This window comes from Mytilus californianus, unplaced genomic scaffold (genome assembly GCF_021869535.1).
Source record: "Mytilus californianus isolate M0D057914Y unplaced genomic scaffold, xbMytCali1.0.p SCAF_9, whole genome shotgun sequence".
NCBI classification, from domain to species: Eukaryota; Metazoa; Mollusca; class Bivalvia; order Mytilida; family Mytilidae; genus Mytilus; species Mytilus californianus.
Window position 1 is genome coordinate 93,977,012 of NW_026262745.1, and position 22,876 is coordinate 93,999,887.

A 22,876-nucleotide genomic window follows, 5' to 3' on the forward strand; every position below is an offset into this window, starting at 1 on the left:
TCAACAAAACAAAACAAAAACCATTTTCTTTGGCAAAAAATGTGTCTTAACGCCCTTTCTCCTCTATTGAGTTACATCAATTTTTTGGTTATAATTGGGACCATCCACTTCACAAACACTGCGTTCAAAAGTACCTTTGAAATTTTATTATCTGAATACAGAATAACGTCTGTCGTTGAAATTTTACCACTTTGATCTGAGCTAGATTAAAACGGGTTTCAACTGTCCGTGATATTTTGTTATGTCCAACTTGTCTCGTACTGTATGTGGCAGACAAGTTGTCTATGGACAATAAAAAACGATTCAATATGACAGTCTCGGTGTGTGGAAAAGAGTACAATCTAGTAGTGTTGGTTTCAAATAAGAAAAGGGATATTCAATATTTTCAAATGGAGATCGAGTTCTGTAAACGAAAACGTGAGCTCGTAAACCAGTAGATTTCATTGTATTTTCAAATTGTATTGTTTGTTCAAATCTAGGAATGACAGAGCGTGCACATATCTCCTTTGTTTGTGTCTGTATAACATGTACATTGTATGATGGGTATGTCGATCGTTACAAGATTTGTTTTCGTCCAAAACACTCACGAAATATTTGCCACTGGACGTACAAGGCAAATAATTAATCAAATCCACGCGAATATCACGTGAAAACAGTTCTCGTTTGAAGTGAAATTCACGTGAAGTTCATGTGAGTGAAATTTTCATGTGCAAATTAAAGTTTTTTCTACCATACATTTGTAGGTCACCAGCGGCTTCTGGTTGAAATGGTTCATAATTCACATTGAGTTATTTCCCTTATATTATTATTTACTTCCTATTTACGAACTATGGCAAAAAGTACAAAACAAAATGAAAAAGGAAAAGACAGGTGAGTAAAATGAATGATTGAAGTATAATTTGCATTTTGAATGGTTATTTTTAGACATATTGTAAAGCTTTAGATCTTAAGATCACAAACGCTAGTATATTCATGGTAGTTTAGTACTCGTTATACATGTGTAACTATGTTAATCTGGTGTCACAGTTTTCCAACTTATCATACAATAGTTTTTAAATTGATCTTTATTCTATAATTCAGTATTCAGTTACAAAAAATAGGATAATCAAATATAAATTCAACTGATTATATTTGTTTTAAAGATGTCATTCTCGAAACTGAAAGTAGTTTCCTTCCTTCTCTTATAGTTGTGTCTAAACAAGAAAAGAGGATCAATATATTTTTTTATCTTACCTCCTATACATTTCTAGGAATAGGATTGGTTAAAAGCAACCGCGTGGAGATCGTGTATATTCCATATTGGGTTAGTAGTCGGGGCTAATTTCAATACACGGTTAGTAGTGGTGTTACGTCTCTTTATAAAAACAACACGGTGTTGAGGAGAAATCTTAAAGGTTTCAACAGACGAAGAAATTGATGATGAACGATTGAAATAAATTAATAAAACACATTTAAAGCTAACATGTTGTAATTGTTGGCATTTGTTTTTGTATAGACCAATGGAAGAAGGTTCTTAATACTAACGGTATTGAAGACTTGATCACTTTGATAGGCCACTAGTCTAAATACCACATGTTTAGATAGTCGATACGATAAATTCGTTACATAGTGTGTTAGTGACCTAATACGATATTTATAGATTATCTATGGTTATCTGAACGAGATTGATTTTCTCGCTTGAGCCGGTACGGCGAAAGCGAGAAAAGCAATCGATTTGAGATGACCAATGGTAATCTGTTTATCGCTATTTTACCTATGAAGACGTTGTTAATTTCCTTGACAACGGCACGTGTTCCCTTAGTTTCTAGCGATAATTTTCATATCACTCGACTCCATTTTCATATCACTCGACTCCGCTGAGAACGGAAATTATCAGTCAACAAGATCAAAGGAAAAATTCTTAAAATAGCGATAAACAAATTTATATGGCGTTAGTAAATTCCATATGGGGATTCCAGCTTCGCTCTCACCCCATATATATCGTATAAGGTCACTAGCACACTCTGTAACTAATAATATTATGCCCCATTTTTCACTGATGTAAAGTGATTTAATATTTAAAAGTTTATTAAAAATTTTGCAAGGATAAAAAGAAAGACCCATCGCTTGCGATCATAACTATCAGTCGATTTTACCAAAATCTCTGTATAAAGATGATAAAGGGACGTGATTTCTGTGTACAAACAATTGATTTAATGCTTTTTAACACAAAGTTGACTGCTGTACCCCGATTTTTGATATTTTTACCTATTATGTCTGTTTGTTTTGTTCACACATTGTTGTCAATATAATGGAATTTTATGAGACTGTCATACAAGTGAGAGGTTTAGCTAGCTATAAAACCAGGTTTAATCCACCATTTTATACAAAAGAAAATGCCTGTACCAAGTCAGGATTATGACAGTTGTTATCCATTCGTTTGAGCTTTTGATTTTGCCATTTGATTAGGGACTCTCCTTTTTGAATTTTCCTCGGAGTTCGGTATTTTTGTTATTTTACTTTTTAATATCCTAAGACGACGTAACAGTCGTAACCAGAAACAATTTGTTTTCCATGTTTGGTATCCAATTTGAAACAAAATTAAATTTCACGTGTAACACCCCCCTCCCCAAAGAAAAAAAAGTTGAAAAACAAAAAAAGAAGTTTACTGTACATAGTGATACATTAACATATTATGACACATTAATATTTTATAATATTTATTTTTTCAGCCATGAAATGGGTTCTGCCAAACTTTTTGTGGCTGCAATTGATTTTGGAACTACCTATTCTGGGTACGCATTTTCAGCCCGAAATTCTCCCGAAACCTTATACACGTGCGACTGGAAAAATAATAATTTACTGTCCAGGAAAGCTCCGACGTCCGTTCTTATTGACAATGACGAACAGTTTGTAGCATTTGGGTTTGATGCAGAAAACAAATATATGGCTAGTCTCGAGAATGATTCGGATTCAGATTCAGATGACAGTGACGAAGAGAAAAATCCTTCATGTAAAGCCGTATATCGTTATTTTAGTCGGTTTAAGATGGAACTACACGATAAGGTAATTTGAAAGGGTTTATATATTCACATATACTGTTTATTGATTTTTTTTTTTATAAATGACCAATGGGAAATGAGTTCAGTTGAAATTGTTCCCTTTTTTTATCAAAGTTTTTTATTACTTCGATCAGCTCTTATCAAAAAATGACTGTAGAAATATGGTTTCGTGTCGTTTAGTTTTTGCATGCCTGTTTCAGCAATTGCTATTTCCTGTCGTACATTTTTAAAATTTACAGATAACATTTATAGAGCTAATTGAAGGCACGGACGGTATTGCAATCAAAAGCCAGAATGTTTCTTGCATTTCTTGTGACCGATTATGATTTTTATAATTTTTCTACCATTACGAAGTTGGTCTTGTTCGCAAATTAGTTGTTTTGTTATAAATTACTAGGCCGTTAGTTTTCTCGTTTGATTTGTTCGACATTTTTCATGGCGGAGTCTTTTATAGCCAATTATACGGTACGAGTTTTCCCCATTGTTGAAGGCCGTACGGTTGCCTGTATTCTTATATTGACTAATCTTCTAAATTGGAATAGTCTCCAGTGCTTGGGATTCGATCCTAAAATAACTTGTATAGGATATAGTCTTTTTCCTTATTTCTTTAACGGTCTGGCTCTCATCGATGTATATTTTAAACATACTTGAATTAATGATTTCGTCTTTTTGATTTATTCGAAAAAAAGTATATGCATTGTGATATAAAAGTAAAATTTAACATTAGTGTTAAAAGGACTGAAAAAAAACCAGATAACTTAGTTTCTGAGATATGAACTTGGAAATTATTTAAACGTGATATATATCAATAATTACATTACATGTATGTTTCATTATTATATGTTATTTTGATTGGCTATCAGCAATCTCGCGTCATTATGAAATTTACCTTCATTTCAAAAAAATGAAATGTAACATTTATGACGACACGAGCTTCCACAATAAAGTGCTAAGGTAGATAAGAGAAAAACTTGATAGAAATCGTGTTTTCATGATCCTAGCAAAATTGTAATTATAATTATTGAATGCTTCTTTTAGTAATTTTATAGGGTCGTAAAAACGTTGACCGTGCGCACATTTTTAGCTCACCTGGCCCGAAGGGCCAAGTGAGCTTTTCTCATTAATTGGCTTCCGTCGTCCGTCGTCCTGCGTCCTGCGTCCGTCGTCCGTAAACTTTTACAAAAATCTTCTCCTCTGAAACTACTGGGCCAAATTTGACCAAACTTGGCTACAATCATCATTAGGGTATCTAGTTAACAAAATGTGTCCGATGACCCCGCCAACCAACCAAGATGGCCGCCATGGCTAAACATAGAACATGGGGGTAAAATGTAGATTTTGGCTTATATCTCTGAAACCAAAGCATTAAGAGTAAATCTGACAGAGTAAAACTGATTATCAGGTCAAGATCTATCTGCCATGAAATTTTCAGACAAATCTGACAACCTGTTGTTGGGTTACTGCCCCTGAATTGGTAATTTTAAGCAAATTTTGCAGTTTTTGGTTATTATCTTGAATATTATTAAAGATAAAGATAAACTGTAAACAGCAATAATGTTCAGCAAAGTAAGATCTACAAATAAGTCGTCATGACCAAAATTGTCAGTCGACTTCTTTAGGAGTTATTGCCCTTTATAGTCAATTTTTAACAATTTTTCGTAAATTTTTGTAATCTTTTACAAAAATCTTCTTCTCTGAAACTACTGAGACAAACTTAATAATACTTGGCCATAATCATTATTAGGGTATCTTGTTAAAAAATGTGTCCGATGACCCCGCCAACCAACCAAGATGGCCGCCATGGCTAAAAATAGAACATAGGGGTAAAATGTAGATTTTGGCTTATATCTCTGAAACCAAAGCATTTAGAGTAAATCTGACATGGATAAAACTGATTATTAGGTCAAGATCTATCTGCCCTGAAATTTTCAGACAAATCTGACAACCTGTTGTTGGGTTGCTGCCCCTGAATTGGTAATTTTAAACAAATTTTGCAGTTTTTGGTTATTATCTTGAATATTATTATAGATAGAGATAAACTGTAAACAGCAATAATGTTCAGCAAAGTAAGATCTACAAATAAGTTGTATGATCAAAATTGTCAGTCGACCCCTTTAGGAGTTATTGCCCTTTATAGTCAATTTTTAACAATTTTTCGTAAATTTTTGTAATCTTTTACAAAAATCTTCTTCTCTGAAACTACTGAGACAAATTTAACCATACTTGGCCATAATCATTATTAGGGTATCTAGTTTAAAAATATGTCCGATGACCCCGCCTTCCAACCATCATGGCCGACTTGGTTAGAAATAGAACATAGGGGTAAAATTCAGTTTTTGGTTTATATCTCTGAAACTAAAGCATTTAGAGCAAATCTGACAGTGGCAAAAATGTTCATCAGATTTAGATTTATCTGCCCTGAAATTTTCAGACGAATCCGACAACCCGTTGTTGGGTTGCTGCCCCTGAGTTAGTAATTTTACAGAAATTTTGCAGTTTTTTATTATTATCTTAGATATCATTATAATATCTAATATCTAATACTATTAATTATGATTTTAACCTTATGTTACATGATTTCCAAAGCATCAGTAAATACAGGTGAGCGACACAGGCTCTTGAGAGCCATTAGTTAGATTGAAGCGCTACCGCGCTTCATACAAAATGTACTTCGGTCAACGTTTTTACACCCCAATGAATTTACAAAAAGAAGCATTCAATTCTTAAATGAATTATTATGCATGGGTTATATTGATATCGGGGAAGGGTAATGGATTATTATGCACTGGGATATCGACATCGGGGAAGGGTAATAAATCATTATGCACGGGGATATCGACATCGGGGAAGGGTAATGGAATATCATGCACGGGGATATCGACATCTTGGTAGGGTCTTTAAGTGATTGTCTTGGTCTACTGCAATCGACCTCAATTTTTCTTTGTCTGTTTTATTTTCTATAAAGGATGATTTTGAACAAAGCGGCATAACTCAGACCTTAATATGTTAAAAACTTCTGTCGGATTTTATTCGTATTTGAACACATCAATAGAAAAAAAAACAATAATAAAAAAAGTCTATGCCTTTTGATATTCATAATATTCGCAAAGGAATCAAAATATAATCATTATGAATGTTTGATGCAGATAGCTATTCATGAAAACCATTTTGCAATTCCCTTTTCACTATTGAACATTTTGTAGGAATGCCTACTTAGTGCAGCCTATTGTGTCTGTTTGGGTTGCTTACCCAATTTTGTCAAAATTAAATATCTTCTTTGCCAATCAACCTCAAAAGAAGTAGAAAGCTTAGGGTCCTTTTTTAAACAGGCATTAGAACTAAGGACAGGGGACTCTTGATTTATTTATATAAATATATATAGATAGATTGTTTTGCTTTTTGACTTGTATATGTTTAATGGGATATGTTTTCCTATGGTTTTGTTTTTGAAATGTCTTTTGTGTATTTGCATTCATATAATTTGTCACAAACTTATTGTTTAGAGTTTATATGACAATAAATATTTGAATTGAATTGAATTGAATTGAAATATAATGGAACTATAAACAACTGTCATACAGGTTCGAGGTTTAGCTAGCTATAAAATCAGGTTTAACTCACCATTTTCTTCGAAAAATGCCCAGCTACGACTGGTGGTTAGATTGGTCAACAAACGATTCAATTGATATTGTAAAATATTAAGAGTGACTATTTTTCGTAATGAAAAAAAAAAAAAACTGAAAATAACACTTTGTAATTCTATGCGAAGAGCTTTTCTGGATTTATATTCATCAGAAACGTTCAAAGCAAACACACGAATATTTGGAAGCCAAGGAGGTATAAGTACCGAAACTTGCATTATGACCAGAAAGAACCTAAATATAATAGCCAAATCCATCTAAGGTCAACTTTGCCTGGGGCAGTTGGATTTTTTTCTAATTTCTAAATTTCTAAACCTACTAAAGGAGGATTTATGACATAATATGTTTTTTTAATTTTCAATTCAAGGGTCTCATATCTTCTTTGTTTTTTTTTCAATATTGCAGGCAGTAAATTTAAAAACTTTTATCAAAGACCAAAATGGCGAAGAAATGAAGGCAATAGATATTTTTGCATTTGCAATAAAATATTTGAAAGACCAAGCTATTGGAAAGTTAGTCAAAAGTTTGAAGAATGTGGAAACAAAAGATATACACTATGTTCTTACAGTTCCGGCCATATGGGATGACCAGTCAAAAATATTTATGCGGAAAGCAGCAGAACAGGTTTGTAATAGTATACATTTCAAATACGGAGCCTTGGCTAACACCGAACAGCAAGCTAAAAAGGACCACAAAATGACTAGTGTAAAACAATTCAAATAGGAAAACCAACGGTCATGTTCTTTTCTGTAATTTCTGAAGGAAACTGATTGTGGAAAAGTAGCGTTAGGATTTTTCTCAATAGAATTGTTTCATATTTTTCAAGTTTCATAAATTTAAAGTCGGGGCCTTTAATTTATATCCGATAATACGGTATGGGGTTTTCTCATTGTTGAAGGCCGCACGGTTGCCTATAATTTGTACATATTGGAGGGGGGGTCCTGATCCCGAAATCCCGGGCTTAAAAACATGGAAAAATTTAAATCCCGACAACCCAAAATTCGAAAAAAGAATTCCCGGATCCCGAAAGGATCAATCCCGAAATCCCGAGCTTAAAAACACCCGATCCCGGAGTCCCGATAAAGGTCCTACCCCCCCCCCCCCCCCCCCCCCCCCCCCATATTCATATCTCATAAACATGTTATCGTTCAACAAAGTAGTCACCAATCAATCATTTGTGTTTTCAATGAATGTTTATTTTCTAGGCGGGAATAAAAAGCAAGGATTTAATAATAGCTTTAGAACCAGAAGCAGCCTCCATATATTGCCAGGAACTTAGAACTAATGTTGATAAAAAGACAGATAAAACATTTTCGGAAACAATTAAAAAAGGAACAAAATATGTAGTGATCGATCTTGGCGGTAAGTTAATCTTCAAATTTTAAAATCTTCAGTAGGCTGGTTCTTTCGCCAGTGAATTCTGAAAAAGGGTGTGGTTCGTTTGAAGAAAAAGAGTGACTTTGGAATAAGTAACTGTCAAAGTGGGGTATATGGAATGCATGTGTGAACAAAATGGACAGGGATTCTCTATGTTTTTAGAGGGATGATTAAGTCAAAAGAAAATTAACCAAATTATATCCAAAAAAGTTCACACCAAAAAGAACATGTGTACTATAAAGTAACAAGTTGATGGCACAATGAGTTAACTACATTAAAGAAAAACAACCAAACCCCTTAACCTCAAAATTTACTGATTTCACACTTTTACGTTTCTGTAATCAGTGAACTCTCAAAACCTAATAGGCATACCATGTACATGTATATGTTAAAAAGTTTACATAATATAAAGATGTGTAAAGAACTTTCCAGCTTCTGTGACCAACATTTCATTGTAAACTACCTTAAACCAAAACTTTAACTTGATAAAGGACGGACTAACAGATAGGAAGATGCACACACGGGAAAAATAATTATGCTCCCTTGTGTCAAAAGCAACATATGTTTTAATGAGAAAGATTTATTAAATTTGTATTGAAAGTGTGGCAGTTTAATGGTGATGCCAATCTTTGATATTATATGTCAAACTCCGAAACAATGGAAACGTCGTCTTTGCTACGCTACGTTGACTTATTTAGGGTTTAGCAATGCAACGTCACCGCTGTTTCGGAAATTTTTTTTGGGTCAAATTATTGGATCATATTTAAATTTTAGGTGGTACTGCAGACATAACCGTACATGAACGCCAGTTTGATGGTTCATTGGAAGAGGTGCTCCCACCAAGTGGAGGAGACTGGGGTGGAACATCTGTTGACCGAGCTTATCTAGAATTTGTTAACTCGGTATTCACTAAGAGAGTCATTAGCGAGCTTCATTCAAATCAACTTGAAGACTATACAACTCTTTTCCATGAATTTGAAGTGAAAAAAAGAACAATTACTACAGAATATAGTACTGATATTGTTATTACACTACCTGTATCTTTGTTAGAAATTACACGGAAACATTGCACTTCTGTGCTCGCTGCCATTCAGAAGTCGATTTATAAGGAATCTGTTTCATTCAGTGGACAGAAACTTTCTGTAAAACCGGAGGCATTCCGAAAGCTATTCAAGCAGACAATAGATTCAATAATAAAACATCTTGATAAACTGCTAAAACACCCAAACCTTTCCGACCTACATCATATTATAATGGTTGGTGGATTTTCTGAATGTGAGCTTGTCCAAACGGCAATGAGACAGAAATTTTCAAAGATGAAAATAATTATTCCTGACGAGGCTGGACTTGCTGTCCTAAGAGGTGCTGTTTTATTTGGACATCAACCAAAGATTATAGGAAAGCGAATATTGAGGAAAACTTACGGAATACAAAGCTGGCCTGAATGGGACGCTGAACTACATCCGGAAACGAAAAGAGTGCGAATTGATGGAATTGACCGTTGCAAAGATGTCTTTTATAAATTTGCTGTCAAAGGTGAAAAAGTTGAAGACGGTCATTCCTCTGGACAAATATTTCAGGCGTTAAAAACAGACGAAAAAACTCTAGAGTGTACAGTATACATTTCAGATGACACTAATCCCCGATATGTCACAGATCCCAGTTGCCAACGCCTAGGGAATCTCATCGTCCCAATACCTCCCCTCAAAAAAGGAGAGACGCTTGAAATTGAAGAAACAATGATATTTGGTGGAACTGAACTCTTATTCAGAGCAAAGAATATGAAAACGGGTGAAATTTGTGAAAGTCAGTTTGAATTAATTTAGTGAATTATTAAAAATTATACAACTGTTTACAAGATGAAAACCAATAGTCATTTTCTACAATTAATTTTGTTATAAAATAATTTCCATTGTTAGTAAATGAGTATTTACTTATCAAATTGTTCATCAGTGACCGTGTTTAATGTCGTGACCTGTGCTCATTGAAAATTGAAAAAATTGAATGGAAAAATAATCAAAATAAATATAAGTTTAAATTAAAGTAAGAATAAAAGGTTTTTTTTTTCAAATTTCTCCAGACATATAAATCAATTGGCTCTATTTGATTGGAAAAACGCAACATTATCTTTTCACAATGATGACCGACGTTATGCTATCCCCAGAATTTACACAAACAGAATTTATTTAAAGAATGACTGTTAAACCAAAACCAAACAATAAACCTGCCAGTGGTCACCTGGACACGGTTGGTGCACTTTCAAACAACTGGAGATATTTTTTAAACGATTTTGTATGGAATAGTTGTATTGGAAGTATTACATACCATGACATCCACATATTTTTTTCTTAGTATTCCGTTACCTCTGCAAATGGACGTGCATATTGATGTCTAGTGTTAGTGTATTATATACCTAGACAGCTTCCTTTGTAGCGTAAGGTGTATGTGAATCGTGTCTGTTTCTAATTCACATATATATCGGGCTTTCAAATATCGGTTTTAGTCAAGTCTGCTACATATGCCATTGTTTGTCTTGTTTTCTTAAAAAAAAAAGGGGACACAAGTTCTAAATAAGCTATTGCTATTGTACTGATTGACATATTAACATAAAAAAAACTCCATATACTGTTGTGTTCATGCTAACATTTATGCATGAAGACTATTTTTCATAGTTCCAACAAACTCCTGGGTTTAAATAATCAGTAATGAATTTCATCATTTTTGTCGAGCCTTCGACTTTAGTCGAAAAAGCGAGACATAGCGATCCTACATTCCGTCGGCGTCGTCGTCGTCGTTGTCGTCGGCGGCGTCCACAAATATTCACTCTGTGGTTAAAGTTTTTGAAATTTTAATAACTTTCTTAAACTATACTGGATTACTACCAAACTTGGACAGAAGCTTGTTTATGATCACAAGATAGTATCCAGAAGTAAATTTTGTAAAAATAAAATTCCATTTTTTCCGTATTTTACTTATAAATGGACTTAGTTTTTCTGCCGGCAAATATTACATTCACTCTGTGGTTAAAGTTTTTAAAATTTTAATAACTTTCTTAAAATATTCTGGGTTTGTACCAAACTTGGACAGAAGCTTGTTTATGATCATAAGATAGTATCCAGAAGTAAAATTTGTAAAAAAATAAATCCATTTTTTCCTTATTTTACTTTTAAATGGACTTAGATTTTCTGCCAGGAAACAACACATTCACTCTGTGGTTAAAGTTTTAAAAATTTTAATAACTTTCTTATACTATTTTGGATTTGTACCAAACTTGGACAGAAGCTTGTTTATGATCAAAAGCTAGTATCTAGAAGGAAATTTTGCTTTCTTCCAGTTAACATTACATTCAGTCTGCAGTTAAAGCTTTTTAACATTTATTAGATTCATAAAATATCCTTAATTTTTACCAAACTTGGACAGAAGCTTCTAACAATCAAAAGATAGTATCAAGTGGAATATGTTTATTGATTTACTTCCTCATTTTTGTTGAGCCTGCAATTAACAGAAAAAGTAGGCGAGACACTGGGTTCCGCGGAATCCTTACAAATGTTTTCATTAAATCATGGACCGGGTGTTAACTTTACAGCACTTATTTCTCCTATATTCTTTAAGGAATTTTAACAAAACTTTCCCAAAAATATCTTTATATGTTGTCATATATTATTACATAGCTAAATATTAAATATGAATATTTTTGTCGATAATTTCCGTAGATAAAGATATATTTTTCATTTTCTTACATGTTGGAAGAGAGGGTGTACATCACTAATCTCTAGCAATCAGGCATACGTATGACTAGCTGAATAAGTGGAGCATTCCCAGAGCATGCTTCTATAGAAAAGAGTTCTCATTTATCAGGAGGAACTACCGAGAAATTGTCAAAAATGCCAAAAAATTGCGATTTTTAAAATCCCCCCTTTTGACTTTTGACCACAATTTTCAAAAATCTGCACCACTTTGGCACTCTACGACATACCTTAATCAAAGGGTAATACATTTATCTTCAAAATAAGACCAAAATTAGCCGTGAGGTATTTCGGTCCGTTAAATGTTTAAACTTACCTTACTTGTCACCGTACTATGATTATAAATGAATTAAACTGCTAAAAATGGATTCAACGTTTAGTCAATGAATGATCATAAATTCGGACAGATCGAAAAAATAAAACTAAAATAATAATAAATATTAGTTATTCTGATTATAGATGTTTTCTGGATATATGCAATTATCGAAGCTATGCATTATCATGGGCAAATGTTTCAAGCTCTTAAACGAGTTAAAGAACTCTCGAGTGTACTGTTAATGTATCAGAGGATACAAATTCTTGGTCTGCGCTTTGGATTCTAATAATACCATTACTTCCCCTGAAAAAAGGGAAGTCGCTTGAAATCGGAGAGATTGTATGGATTGATTGATTGTTGGTGTTTTAACGCCACTTTTGGGCTATTTCGTGGCGGCCAGTTTTTATTGGTGGAGGAAGCCGGAGTGGCCGGAGAAAACCAACGACCTTCGATAGGAAAACTGACAATCCTAGTCAATTAAGATTGGAGTTGAGTGCACCCGCAGGAGCGGGGTTCGAACTCACAACCTCAGTTTTGACTGGGTAGTGATTACAGAAGTAGAACTACGTAGACCACTTGGCCACCGAGAGAGATTATATGGAGGTACTGGACTTAATTCCTGTGCCCGAAAGTAAAAGCTATCTATATATATATAAGTACCGCTAGTTACATCTGACCTGTTATGACATTGATAAAGCCTGAGAACTACTAGTATATGGGAGGATTGCTGTTATTGCCTATCGCAATCAACAGTATATCCTAGAGCACCGTCCCTTGGTGTCTCCAGCAGATGAACAAATTTCCATCTTTATAGATAATAATTTAAGTATGTTCAAGTTCAGACTTTATTATTATATTTTTATTTTTATTTTATTTATATTTTTTTTTGTTTTTTATTTGTGCACTGCTGGACATAGAAATAGTAATAATAATAAGGAAGGAAGAAAAAAAAATACTCAAGAGTTCTTTTAATGTATTTTTGTTATTAATGCTTTTTTCATTTGTCTATTATAATATCTGTCACGTTATATACTGTACAATGTCTCATGTTTGTTGCTTAAAAAAAAGTAAAATCACAAAAATACTGAACTCCAAGGAAAATTCAAAAAGGAGAGTCCCCAATCAAATGGCAAAATCAAAAAAACAAACACATCAAACGAATGGATAACAACTGTCATATTCCTGACTTGGTACAGGCATTTTCTTATGCAGAAAATGGTGGATTGAACCTGGTTTTATAGCTAGCTAAACCTCTCACTTGTATGACAGTCACATCAAATTCCATTATATTGACAACGATGCGTGAACAAAACAAACAGACACAATAGGTAAAAATGTCAAAAATAGGGGTACAGCAGTCAACATTGTGTTATCATCTTAATCACTATAAAAACAAACAAATGTAACGAAGAAGCACAAATAGGCATACATCAAATTTAACATCCAATTATGCTTATATTATACGATTTTATTTATCTATGTAAAATCCACCCATAAAGGATGGAAGGTTTTAAGTACTGGCGTAAAATCGTATTATATTATCATAATTGTTAATTGTAAATGCCCCCCGTGGGACCCTGATTGGAATAATAAAATATTTGATTTATATGTATACAAGATCCTTTAATTTAACTGCCTCCCTATAATATTTCATTTGACAATTTCAACAGGTAAAAATTAAACACGTATGCATTTTGCATACACATTTCTGCGGACACTTGACTTTGCTGTCAGTCAGAAATGGGTAAGATTACAGTCAATGAAATCGATTAAATTACAATTACTTTGTCAATTGTACGATTAAATTAAATTAATGATTACACCATTTATCAAAGTAACTTATTAAGGTTCATGTGGACCCTTTTGCTAAAATGGCTGCGTTTTCACGTCAAAATTTACTCTGAGTACAGACAAACCTGTGCATCTGGAAAAGTTTTTTAAGGCATAGCATGCCCTAGATACATAAAATTCAAATGCATTGTATGTTTTAGAAAATTCAAAACTTAACTTGATTTTGCAGTGCACTTTTTTTCGTCCCTGCAGAAGATAATAAAATTAACAAACAGTTGAGTTTCACTTGATATGGTCCACTCAGGTACAGAGTTTAAATCACCAATTATTGTCAGGTATCTATTGTCCATCTATTGTCCATGTCAATTAATACAGCTCACTTCAATTATTACCTGTGGGGAAGTTCTCAAACCTCTTTCACAACTTAGTTTATTTTTGCACATTCTGGAGGAATGAAAAAAAAAAGTGCACTGCAAAATTCTGTAAAGTTTTTATTTTTTCCAAAACATAAAACATATTTGAAATTTATTTATCTAGGGCATGCTATGCCTTAAAACTTTTCCAGATGCACAGGTTTGTCTGTACTAGGAGTAAATTTTGAGGTGAAAATGCAGCCACTTTAGCCAAAGGGTACACATGAACCTTAAATGTGACAAGTAATCATGATTACATCTGATTACAATTAATTTCAAAATAACCCATTTGAATGATGTAGAGGAATAAAAGTTATAACTGTAGCACTTTTCGAGAAAGGATTTTAACTGATGTGTTATCAAATAATTATTTCAAACTTTATCAAATTAATAAACCAAAATGATTTTGTCACTGATTATGGCCCATTACGCTTCATCATCATCATTCTAGGAAATATTCTGACTTCGATTTAATAAAGATTTGTCAAGAGGATTGGTTGTGACCTTTCTGATATCTTCCAAACTTTATAGTCCGTCGGATGGGGATGTTAAATCCGAGGTCCCGTTTTCAGGGAGTACCACGCTCTTTGCACATTAAAGATCCTTCTCAACAAGCTCTTTTTGAGTGGTCCATAAGTGACTGGTTGTTTGGCAAAATTATTTCATACTGGTTTTGACTTTGATATCTTTTTCAATGGTTTATGATTTAACTATTTGATAATTTGGTTTTCATGGTCTAATTTTTGTCTAAAATCTGTTAGTATTCATACTTTGATGAGTTGAGCCTTTTTCAGTTAATGTTTTATTGTGTGTCCGTTTATGTTGTATTGTTACACCACTGTTTCAGCTTAGTGTAAAGATTGGCGCCAGATAAAACGTTCAACCCCGCTGCATTTGTTTGCACCTATCCTAAGTCAGGAACCTGATCTTCAGTGGTTGTCGTTTGTTGATGTGGTTCATAAGTGTTTCTCGTTTCTCGTTTTTTATATAGATTAGACCGTTGGTTTTCCTGTTTGAATGGCTCCGTGTTAAAGGCTGTACTTTGACCTATAATGGTTTACTTTAAATTGTGACTTCAATGGTCACGACTAAATACATATTCCAGTACATGCATGCAATTAAATTCGTAGGCAGTCTAACGCATCTTATGGACGTATATTGCAAAGACTAACTGAAACATCGATGTAGTCCGTGTTTTCACAATGCTTAACTTGATGTCCCAGTCCACTTTAGATAAGCGTTCTACCGATACTAGAAAGTCTGCTTCATATCTTCATCTGTTTGATTAATGTTGACACATATGGTCGAATTCAAACTAGAATCTTTGACAAATGTGATGATTTCAAACTTTTTTCAATAGTCAATTTCCTATTTCTCAGCTGTAACATAACTTCTGCCCATTGTTTGGCGTTTTTATGGCCGTTGAATGTCGGGCAACTTTTTTTTCACATTGCCCAGCCTGAGGACTTCCGTTGACGATGAGATATGTAACAGGGTCCAATCCAAATTTACTAACCTTCATTCCGGTCAACAACTATTACAATACATACCAATTGCATTTATTTTTTTTAAGTGGTTCTCGTCCTGAACATGTATGAAATATTTGCCCCTAATGTCAAACAAGCTTCAATTAATCAATTGTCTAAAAAATCTTAAAATACGAGCTTATTACTGCACATGAAGACATAACCGACTGTTTTTTTTCTCACTTGGCAATGCAATTAAATATCAAATTTCTATGACTATCTACATTTTTTAAACATTTTGTTTCAAACCAAAGACTTGTATGGTCATGGTTTTTGTCGGAAATTTATGATAACGAGATTGTGGAATACGTTTGCATACCCTCTTACCATGGGATGGAAGAGGTGGTTTTATACACAAACGAGCCATCATTCTAAAGGCAAATTAATTGTATGTATAGTGTGCAGCTTGCATTTCTGTACAATACAAGAGGTAGACATGCTGCTGACATCATTATCTCAATTGAATATGAAAGGAAACGGCGAAATGGCCTTATCAGACTAACATAGGTCACAAAGATTATGTAAAAAGTCATGCACGTAGGATAAAGTTGAAGATGAAAAACATTTTATATGTCAATGTCCGCTATATAATCTTTTGAGAAATGAGTTATATTATACAATTTCAATAAGTTGTAAAAAATTCGAAAAGTTTAAACACATGTGCCAAGTTTTAATTGGCTTTTTAATCAAGAAAAACCTAGAGGTATTAGAAATTATTGCAATTTATATTAATAAATGTTTTGAACTCCGAAAACTATCAATATAGTACAGATATGTTTTTATGTAAGCCTTAAGTATATTTGCCGGTTAATATTACATATAACTGTTATGCTTTTTACTTATAAATGTATACTTATATGCTTATGGCTCTGGTATGGCGATGGTTTAGCATTTTATAATTGAGATGATTATATTCATGTTTATACATATGATTTTCAATACTATTGTGTCAATTATCTAAATCATTGTAATAAATTATTTTGCTCTTCATGGGTCCTTTAATTGGAATAAAAATATCTCATCTCATCTTATCTTATGTTATTAGTAAATGTATACTCCATCGGGGGTGAAGTTGGTATATTGCTGCTAAGTTGATGAAGATATATCAATTGGACCAAATCAGAAAAGCTTGGATTGTTAATGAAAAAATCAGCAACAATATACCTAAATATGAAATTAAATGAGCTAGCTTCTTTGATCTTCTTGTTTTTGCTAGTATCCGAAGGAACTCCGACTCATATGAAAAAAAAGGTAGACCAGGAGAAGTGCACAGTTGGTTCCCATGGGAATGCCATACTAATAGTTCCAGCTCAAAATTTAACAAATATGCTGTCAATGAGAAAATATAGCATACTTAACAAAATATTTCGAATTGTATCCCAAAACAATAAATTTGCAGCGTTTGGTACCATTTTAATTGAGGCAAGCACAGTGGGTTTTTTCTTTAAAACTGGTTATTAATTTTTCATGTTAGTATGTTGGTACAAAATGTCAAAGGTTTTGATATAATTCACCTTAGAGAATGACCGAAATTAAAAAAAATCCGGAAGTTCTTTGGCATTCCTAAGAATCCATATATTATGGAATGCCACATCGCGAGTAAACAGTGTCACAGTATTTCTGTAATCGATCCCTGTTTGATTGCAGACAAAATTTTGACTATTTACACAAAAACGACGTTCAAGTTGTACAAGGTTAAGCATGTTTAGAGTGTACCACTGATAAATAATACGTCTTGGTCGCTTTCATATCGGACAAACGATACTGATGAAGTATATTTGTTTTCTTAATTTTTCATATATATATCTGGCCTTTGTTAGTCTTGTATGTTTTTTAATTTTAGTTCATTTATATGTTTTGGAGTTTAATGTGACGTCCATTTTCACTGAACTAGTACACAATTTTATTTAGGGGCCAGCTGAGGACCACCTCCGGGTGCGGGAGTTTCTCGCTGCGTTGAAAACCCATTGGTGGCCTTCGACTGTTGTCTGCTCTTTGGTCGGGTTGTTGTCTCTTTGACATATTCACCATTTCCTTTCTTAATTTTATGTTGATATTCCTTTTTTATTCAACTTATGTTGTTTCTGTAGACATTTTCCATTCCTCGTAAACTGAATACAGATGCTTTTCATTTTAGTTCTTTTCTAAGCCATATGCAATAATATCTGCCCTAAATCTCTTTACCAAATATTTAAATAAGAACCTATGTTTTATGCATGGTATTTCTTGAATGTGCGTATTGTGGACACAACATGTTTCTTTATTGCATTGAGAAAAGAGACATCAAGTTTTTTTTGTAATTCACATTCCACAGTGATTAACCTGTACCATGTCTACGTTTGTTGTAAAAATAAAATGTTGGGCAATTTTCCTTTTCTAACAATTTTCTATGATACAGATATTTTCAATAAAGTTTCTTCAGTGATTTCTGACTAATGTGTTCCTGGACTAATTTTGAATCGAACATGATTTAAAGCATATTTCATCGGTTCATCCTTGCTGCTCTAAATTAGTAAATACTTAGAAATTGCCAAACCCACCTGGTCGGTCAAAATAGGAATCAAATAGAGCCGTGAGGTAATCTTTAATGAAACAGCAACCCGACACACAATGATAAAACACAATAAAAAATGTCAAAGTATCCATGTGCATATAAAGTCTTCAATAATCGACACATATTAGAACAACGGAAATGTTGTATCAATGATCCATGACATAAAATCAGAACGCGCACATGAAATGATGAGAACACCACAAATCAAAGAAATTGCGCTTGTTCCGATTCATCTCAAATACATAATGCCTATATTATATACATATATAACATGTATAATGCGTAACATTTACCGATATAACTTCCAATTATTTTATGCTATTGACTGTATGTTTTAAAGATTCTGCGTCATTTGAGTTTTAAAAATAGTCTATTGTATGAATTTGTCAAAGGAACATGTGGGAGGGATATAACCAAATATGATCATTAGCAAATAAAGATTTTTGCATTATTCCCCTTTGAATAACACATCGATGTGTTTAATTCTTCCTGGTATTTTTTTCTGTTCTCTGTCAAAAAAGAAAGTAGTGAAAGACAAGAAAGACGAAGACATGGAAGACAGGTGTTTGTAATATCTTAAGGTGACTACAGAAATAATTCTGATGTTATTCTATGTATAAATATTTCTAGTTGCGTGTTCTGTAAAATATCGCAATATATGGTAACGTGTTCTTTGTATTATGATTTTTTCCTTAAAACATATTCTGATCCCCAATTTGATGGAAAAAAGTATTCTATTCAAGCAGATTGTGAATCCAGATTTCCCCCATACCTAATACTGTTAATTTTTGAAAAAAAGTAATTTGGTTGATAGCGTTGAAAAACTAAATAAAATTGTTCGAGCTTTGCGCGAAAAAATTTTCTGACTCAGACAAAAAAAACCATAACCCCCCCCCCCCTCCCTTGAAGTTAAACGGTTGCTCCCTTATGACATCACTATAGTTAACAAAAACAGACGATAGGGGTTCATACCCGGGGGTTCATATCATAATGAAAGAATCAAATGACAAGAACTTTGTTTGAATCAAAGAAGCTGTGGGTATATGTCAATTAGACAGTAACTCAACGACACAAAACGTGAAATTTCAACAAGGTCAAGCTTGAAATTGTTCAGAGTTTAAAAAGCTGTGAATAAATTCAACTTAAGACTCTCAACAAATTGCCTCCTACACCAAATTCACTAAATGGCATATAATATATAGTACTTATAGTTCATGAAATAACAAATGGTAGTACTACATTAAATAAAAAAAAACCCCGAAAGGTCCATAAAATGATCAGGATTATCAAATAAAAAAAGGTCCATAAAATAGTGAAAGTTCCATAAAATAACAAAAGGTACATAGAAATACGAAAGGTTCAAAAATAACAAACTAAGGAGTATAGTTGAACAGAAGGTCCATACAATAACAAACTAAGGTCAATAAAATAAAAAAAGGCCCATAAGACGGCAAAAGGTAAAAATAACTACAGGTCAATAAGATAACAAAAAGTCCATTAAACAACAACTTAAAGTCCATAAAATAACAAATATAGTCCATAGAATAAGAAATAAAGGTCCATAAAATAAATAATTTAACGGAACATAATAATAATTAATCAAGGTACTTAAAATAAGAGACAAAGGTCCATATAGGCGCATACATATGCAAAATAACAATCTAAGGTCCAATGAAAAACAAAAGGTCCATGAAATAACAAAAAAATGCGAGTTAAAAACAAAAATACGTACGGTGTATAAAACAACAATAGGTCCATGAAATAACAAAAGGTCCATAGTAATTTTGAAAAAGGTACTGAAAATAACAAATTAAGGTCAATAAAATGCCTATCTAAGATCCATTGAAAAAAAATACTAATATGCATGAATTATAAAAGGTCCATAACATACTAAAAAGAACATAAAATATCAAAAGGTGCACAAAAAGAACGAAAGATCCATAAAATAACAAAGGTCCACAAGATAGCAAATAGTCCATAAAATAAGAAAAAAATGCAGACGATAAGAAGAGGTTTCAAAAAATAACAAAAGGTACATATTAAGATATCAAAATAAGAGACATGAATTAACAAGTTGTCCATAAAATACATGTAACTATCTAAGATCCATTGGATAACAAAAGGTCTATGAAATTTAAATAACAAACGGTCCATAAAATAATTAAAGGTTCAAATAATAACAAAAGATCCATAATTTAACAAAAGGTCCACAAAAGAATAAAATGTCCATAAAATAACAAATGGTCCATAAAAATATAAATGGTCCAAAAAATAACAAAAAGTTCATACAATAACAAAAGGTCCATAGTAATAATTAACTATGGTACTTAAAATAACAAATTAAGGATGTACTTGATGAAATAAGAAAAAATCTAGAATTTAAAATTGATACTAGAAGTCAGAAGAGCATTAGTTAAGGAAGGAACAAAATAAGCTCAAAATATTGATAGGTTATGGAACTCATTTTTAGATATTTGATTTTATAAAAAGGCGCAAAAAGGCTGACTCGGACTTTACCTTATATTTAGACTAGCTATGGCATTATTATTGTCTCAAATCGTAAGAAAAAAAACCCTAAAATCTGCTTAAATTTTAGTAATGGCCTTTTTATGAGCTATTGTAGTCTTCTATGAAAAGAAAAGTGGGTGATATGGGGAAAAATATTTTATCCTGTATCGTAGGAAAAACCCTAAGCTGTCCGAACATATGACAAGAATTCCTAAACCTGACTGAGTACGTCCTTAAGTTCAATAAAATGCCTAACTAAGATCTATTTAATAACAAACTAATATGCATAAATTAATAAAATATCCATTACATACTAAAAACAACATAAAAAATCAAAAGGTTTACAAAAAGAACGGAACATCCATAAAATAACAAAGGTCCACAAGATAGCAAATAGTCCATAAAATAAAAACAGATGCATAAGATAAGAAAAAGTGCATAAAAGAACAAAATGTTAATAGACTAACTAAAGAGATATAAGAAGATGTGATATGAGTGCCAATGAGACAACTCTCCATCCGAGTCACAATTTGTAAAAGAAAAACTATTATAGGTCAAAGTACGGTCTTCAACACAGAGCCTTGGCTCACACCGAACAGCAAGCTATAAAGGGCCCAAAAATGACATGTGTAAAACCATTCAAACGGGAAAACCAACGGTCTAATATATATAAAAAACACTTATGAACCACATCAACAAACGACAACTACTGAACATCAGATTCCTGACTTAGGACAGGTGCAAACAAATGCAGCGAGTTTAAACGTTTTAATAGGTACCAACATTCGCCCATATCTGAAACAATAGTGTAACATCACAACATAAAAAAGACACACTATAAAATATCAATTGAAATGGCTTAACTCAATCAAAAGACATATTAACACAAGTGAACATACACTGAACGAATAAATTTGATCTATGACACAATGTAAATACAAAATCAATAAAATAAGGGATTATATGTTAAACAATTTCAGAAAAACAAAATTGAACAGATTGCCGCCAAATGAAATAAGGTAGAATAAAGGCCAAGAAATAATAAAAAGTGAATAAAACAACGTCAAATAAAAATCGGTACAGAGTATAAAGTTTTCAATAACCATTAATCGGGTATCTGTACATCAGCCAACTATTTAGTTGATATATTTTTCGATCTGATATAGTTATGCATAACCTTGCAAGCATTTTTACATCGCGATGACCTTGAGGTCATCCCGATGTATTGCTATCGCCTAGATTTCCATTATGTAAATTAGTTTTGGGTTTGTAACCGATCTATAAACATGATAAATACGCGCACATAAACGAGTGCAAAATAACATTCCTTATCGTTTGATATAAATACATCTCTTCAATGAATACTGATAAAAATATTTTTGTTTACAACATAAATTAATAATATGAAAATGTTTTGTAGTTGGATATATATATATAAGTAAAAAATCATTGATAATATCAATGCACACGTACCGAAAAATTGTTTTAAAGCATGCGGAAGAATATCTCAAAGAACATTTTGTGAAAATACCGTCAAGGACCGGTAACTCTGTAATTGATTTTGCGGGAAAATATGAATGCCTACTTGTATCCAATCTTAGAAAAATCGAATTTTTACAGAAAAGTGTCCACCATGCACTTGCATTGCACTATTTTTAGAATAGTAGAATAGAATGATATACAAATGGATTCAAATCATATATATATGTAACTGTTATTTTAATATAATATAAACAACAACTCAGTGTATACTGATTTGTATCACTACAATATAATAGTTATTAAGGTGAAGTTGAAGTCATCATCCACGCACGAACTTGTCTCAGAAAAAAATATATCTCTGTACATTAACCTCAGTTTTAGGTAAAGAGATATGTTGTTTTTTTCTGAGACAAGTGCTTTTGACCATCCTCAAGAACTTGTGGTCATCCGATGTTCAGTTCTTCAGTACTTTGATTTTAGT

At 32.7% G+C, this 22,876-nt stretch overlaps 1 protein-coding gene across 1 annotated transcript; it reads left to right on the top strand.

The window, feature by feature from the left end:
* The first annotated feature begins 808 nt into the window (after positions 1 to 808).
* On the top strand, positions 809 to 13,165 carry LOC127715314 (heat shock 70 kDa protein 12A-like). Its single transcript, XM_052221355.1, has 5 exons — positions 809 to 870; positions 2,712 to 3,045; positions 7,088 to 7,306; positions 7,888 to 8,044; positions 8,834 to 13,165. The coding sequence occupies exons 1-5, from the start codon at positions 830 to 832 to the stop codon at positions 9,883 to 9,885; spliced, it is 1,803 nt and encodes a 600-aa protein (XP_052077315.1). The 5' UTR covers positions 809 to 829; the 3' UTR covers positions 9,886 to 13,165.
* Positions 13,166 to 22,876: the final 9,711 nt, after the last annotated feature.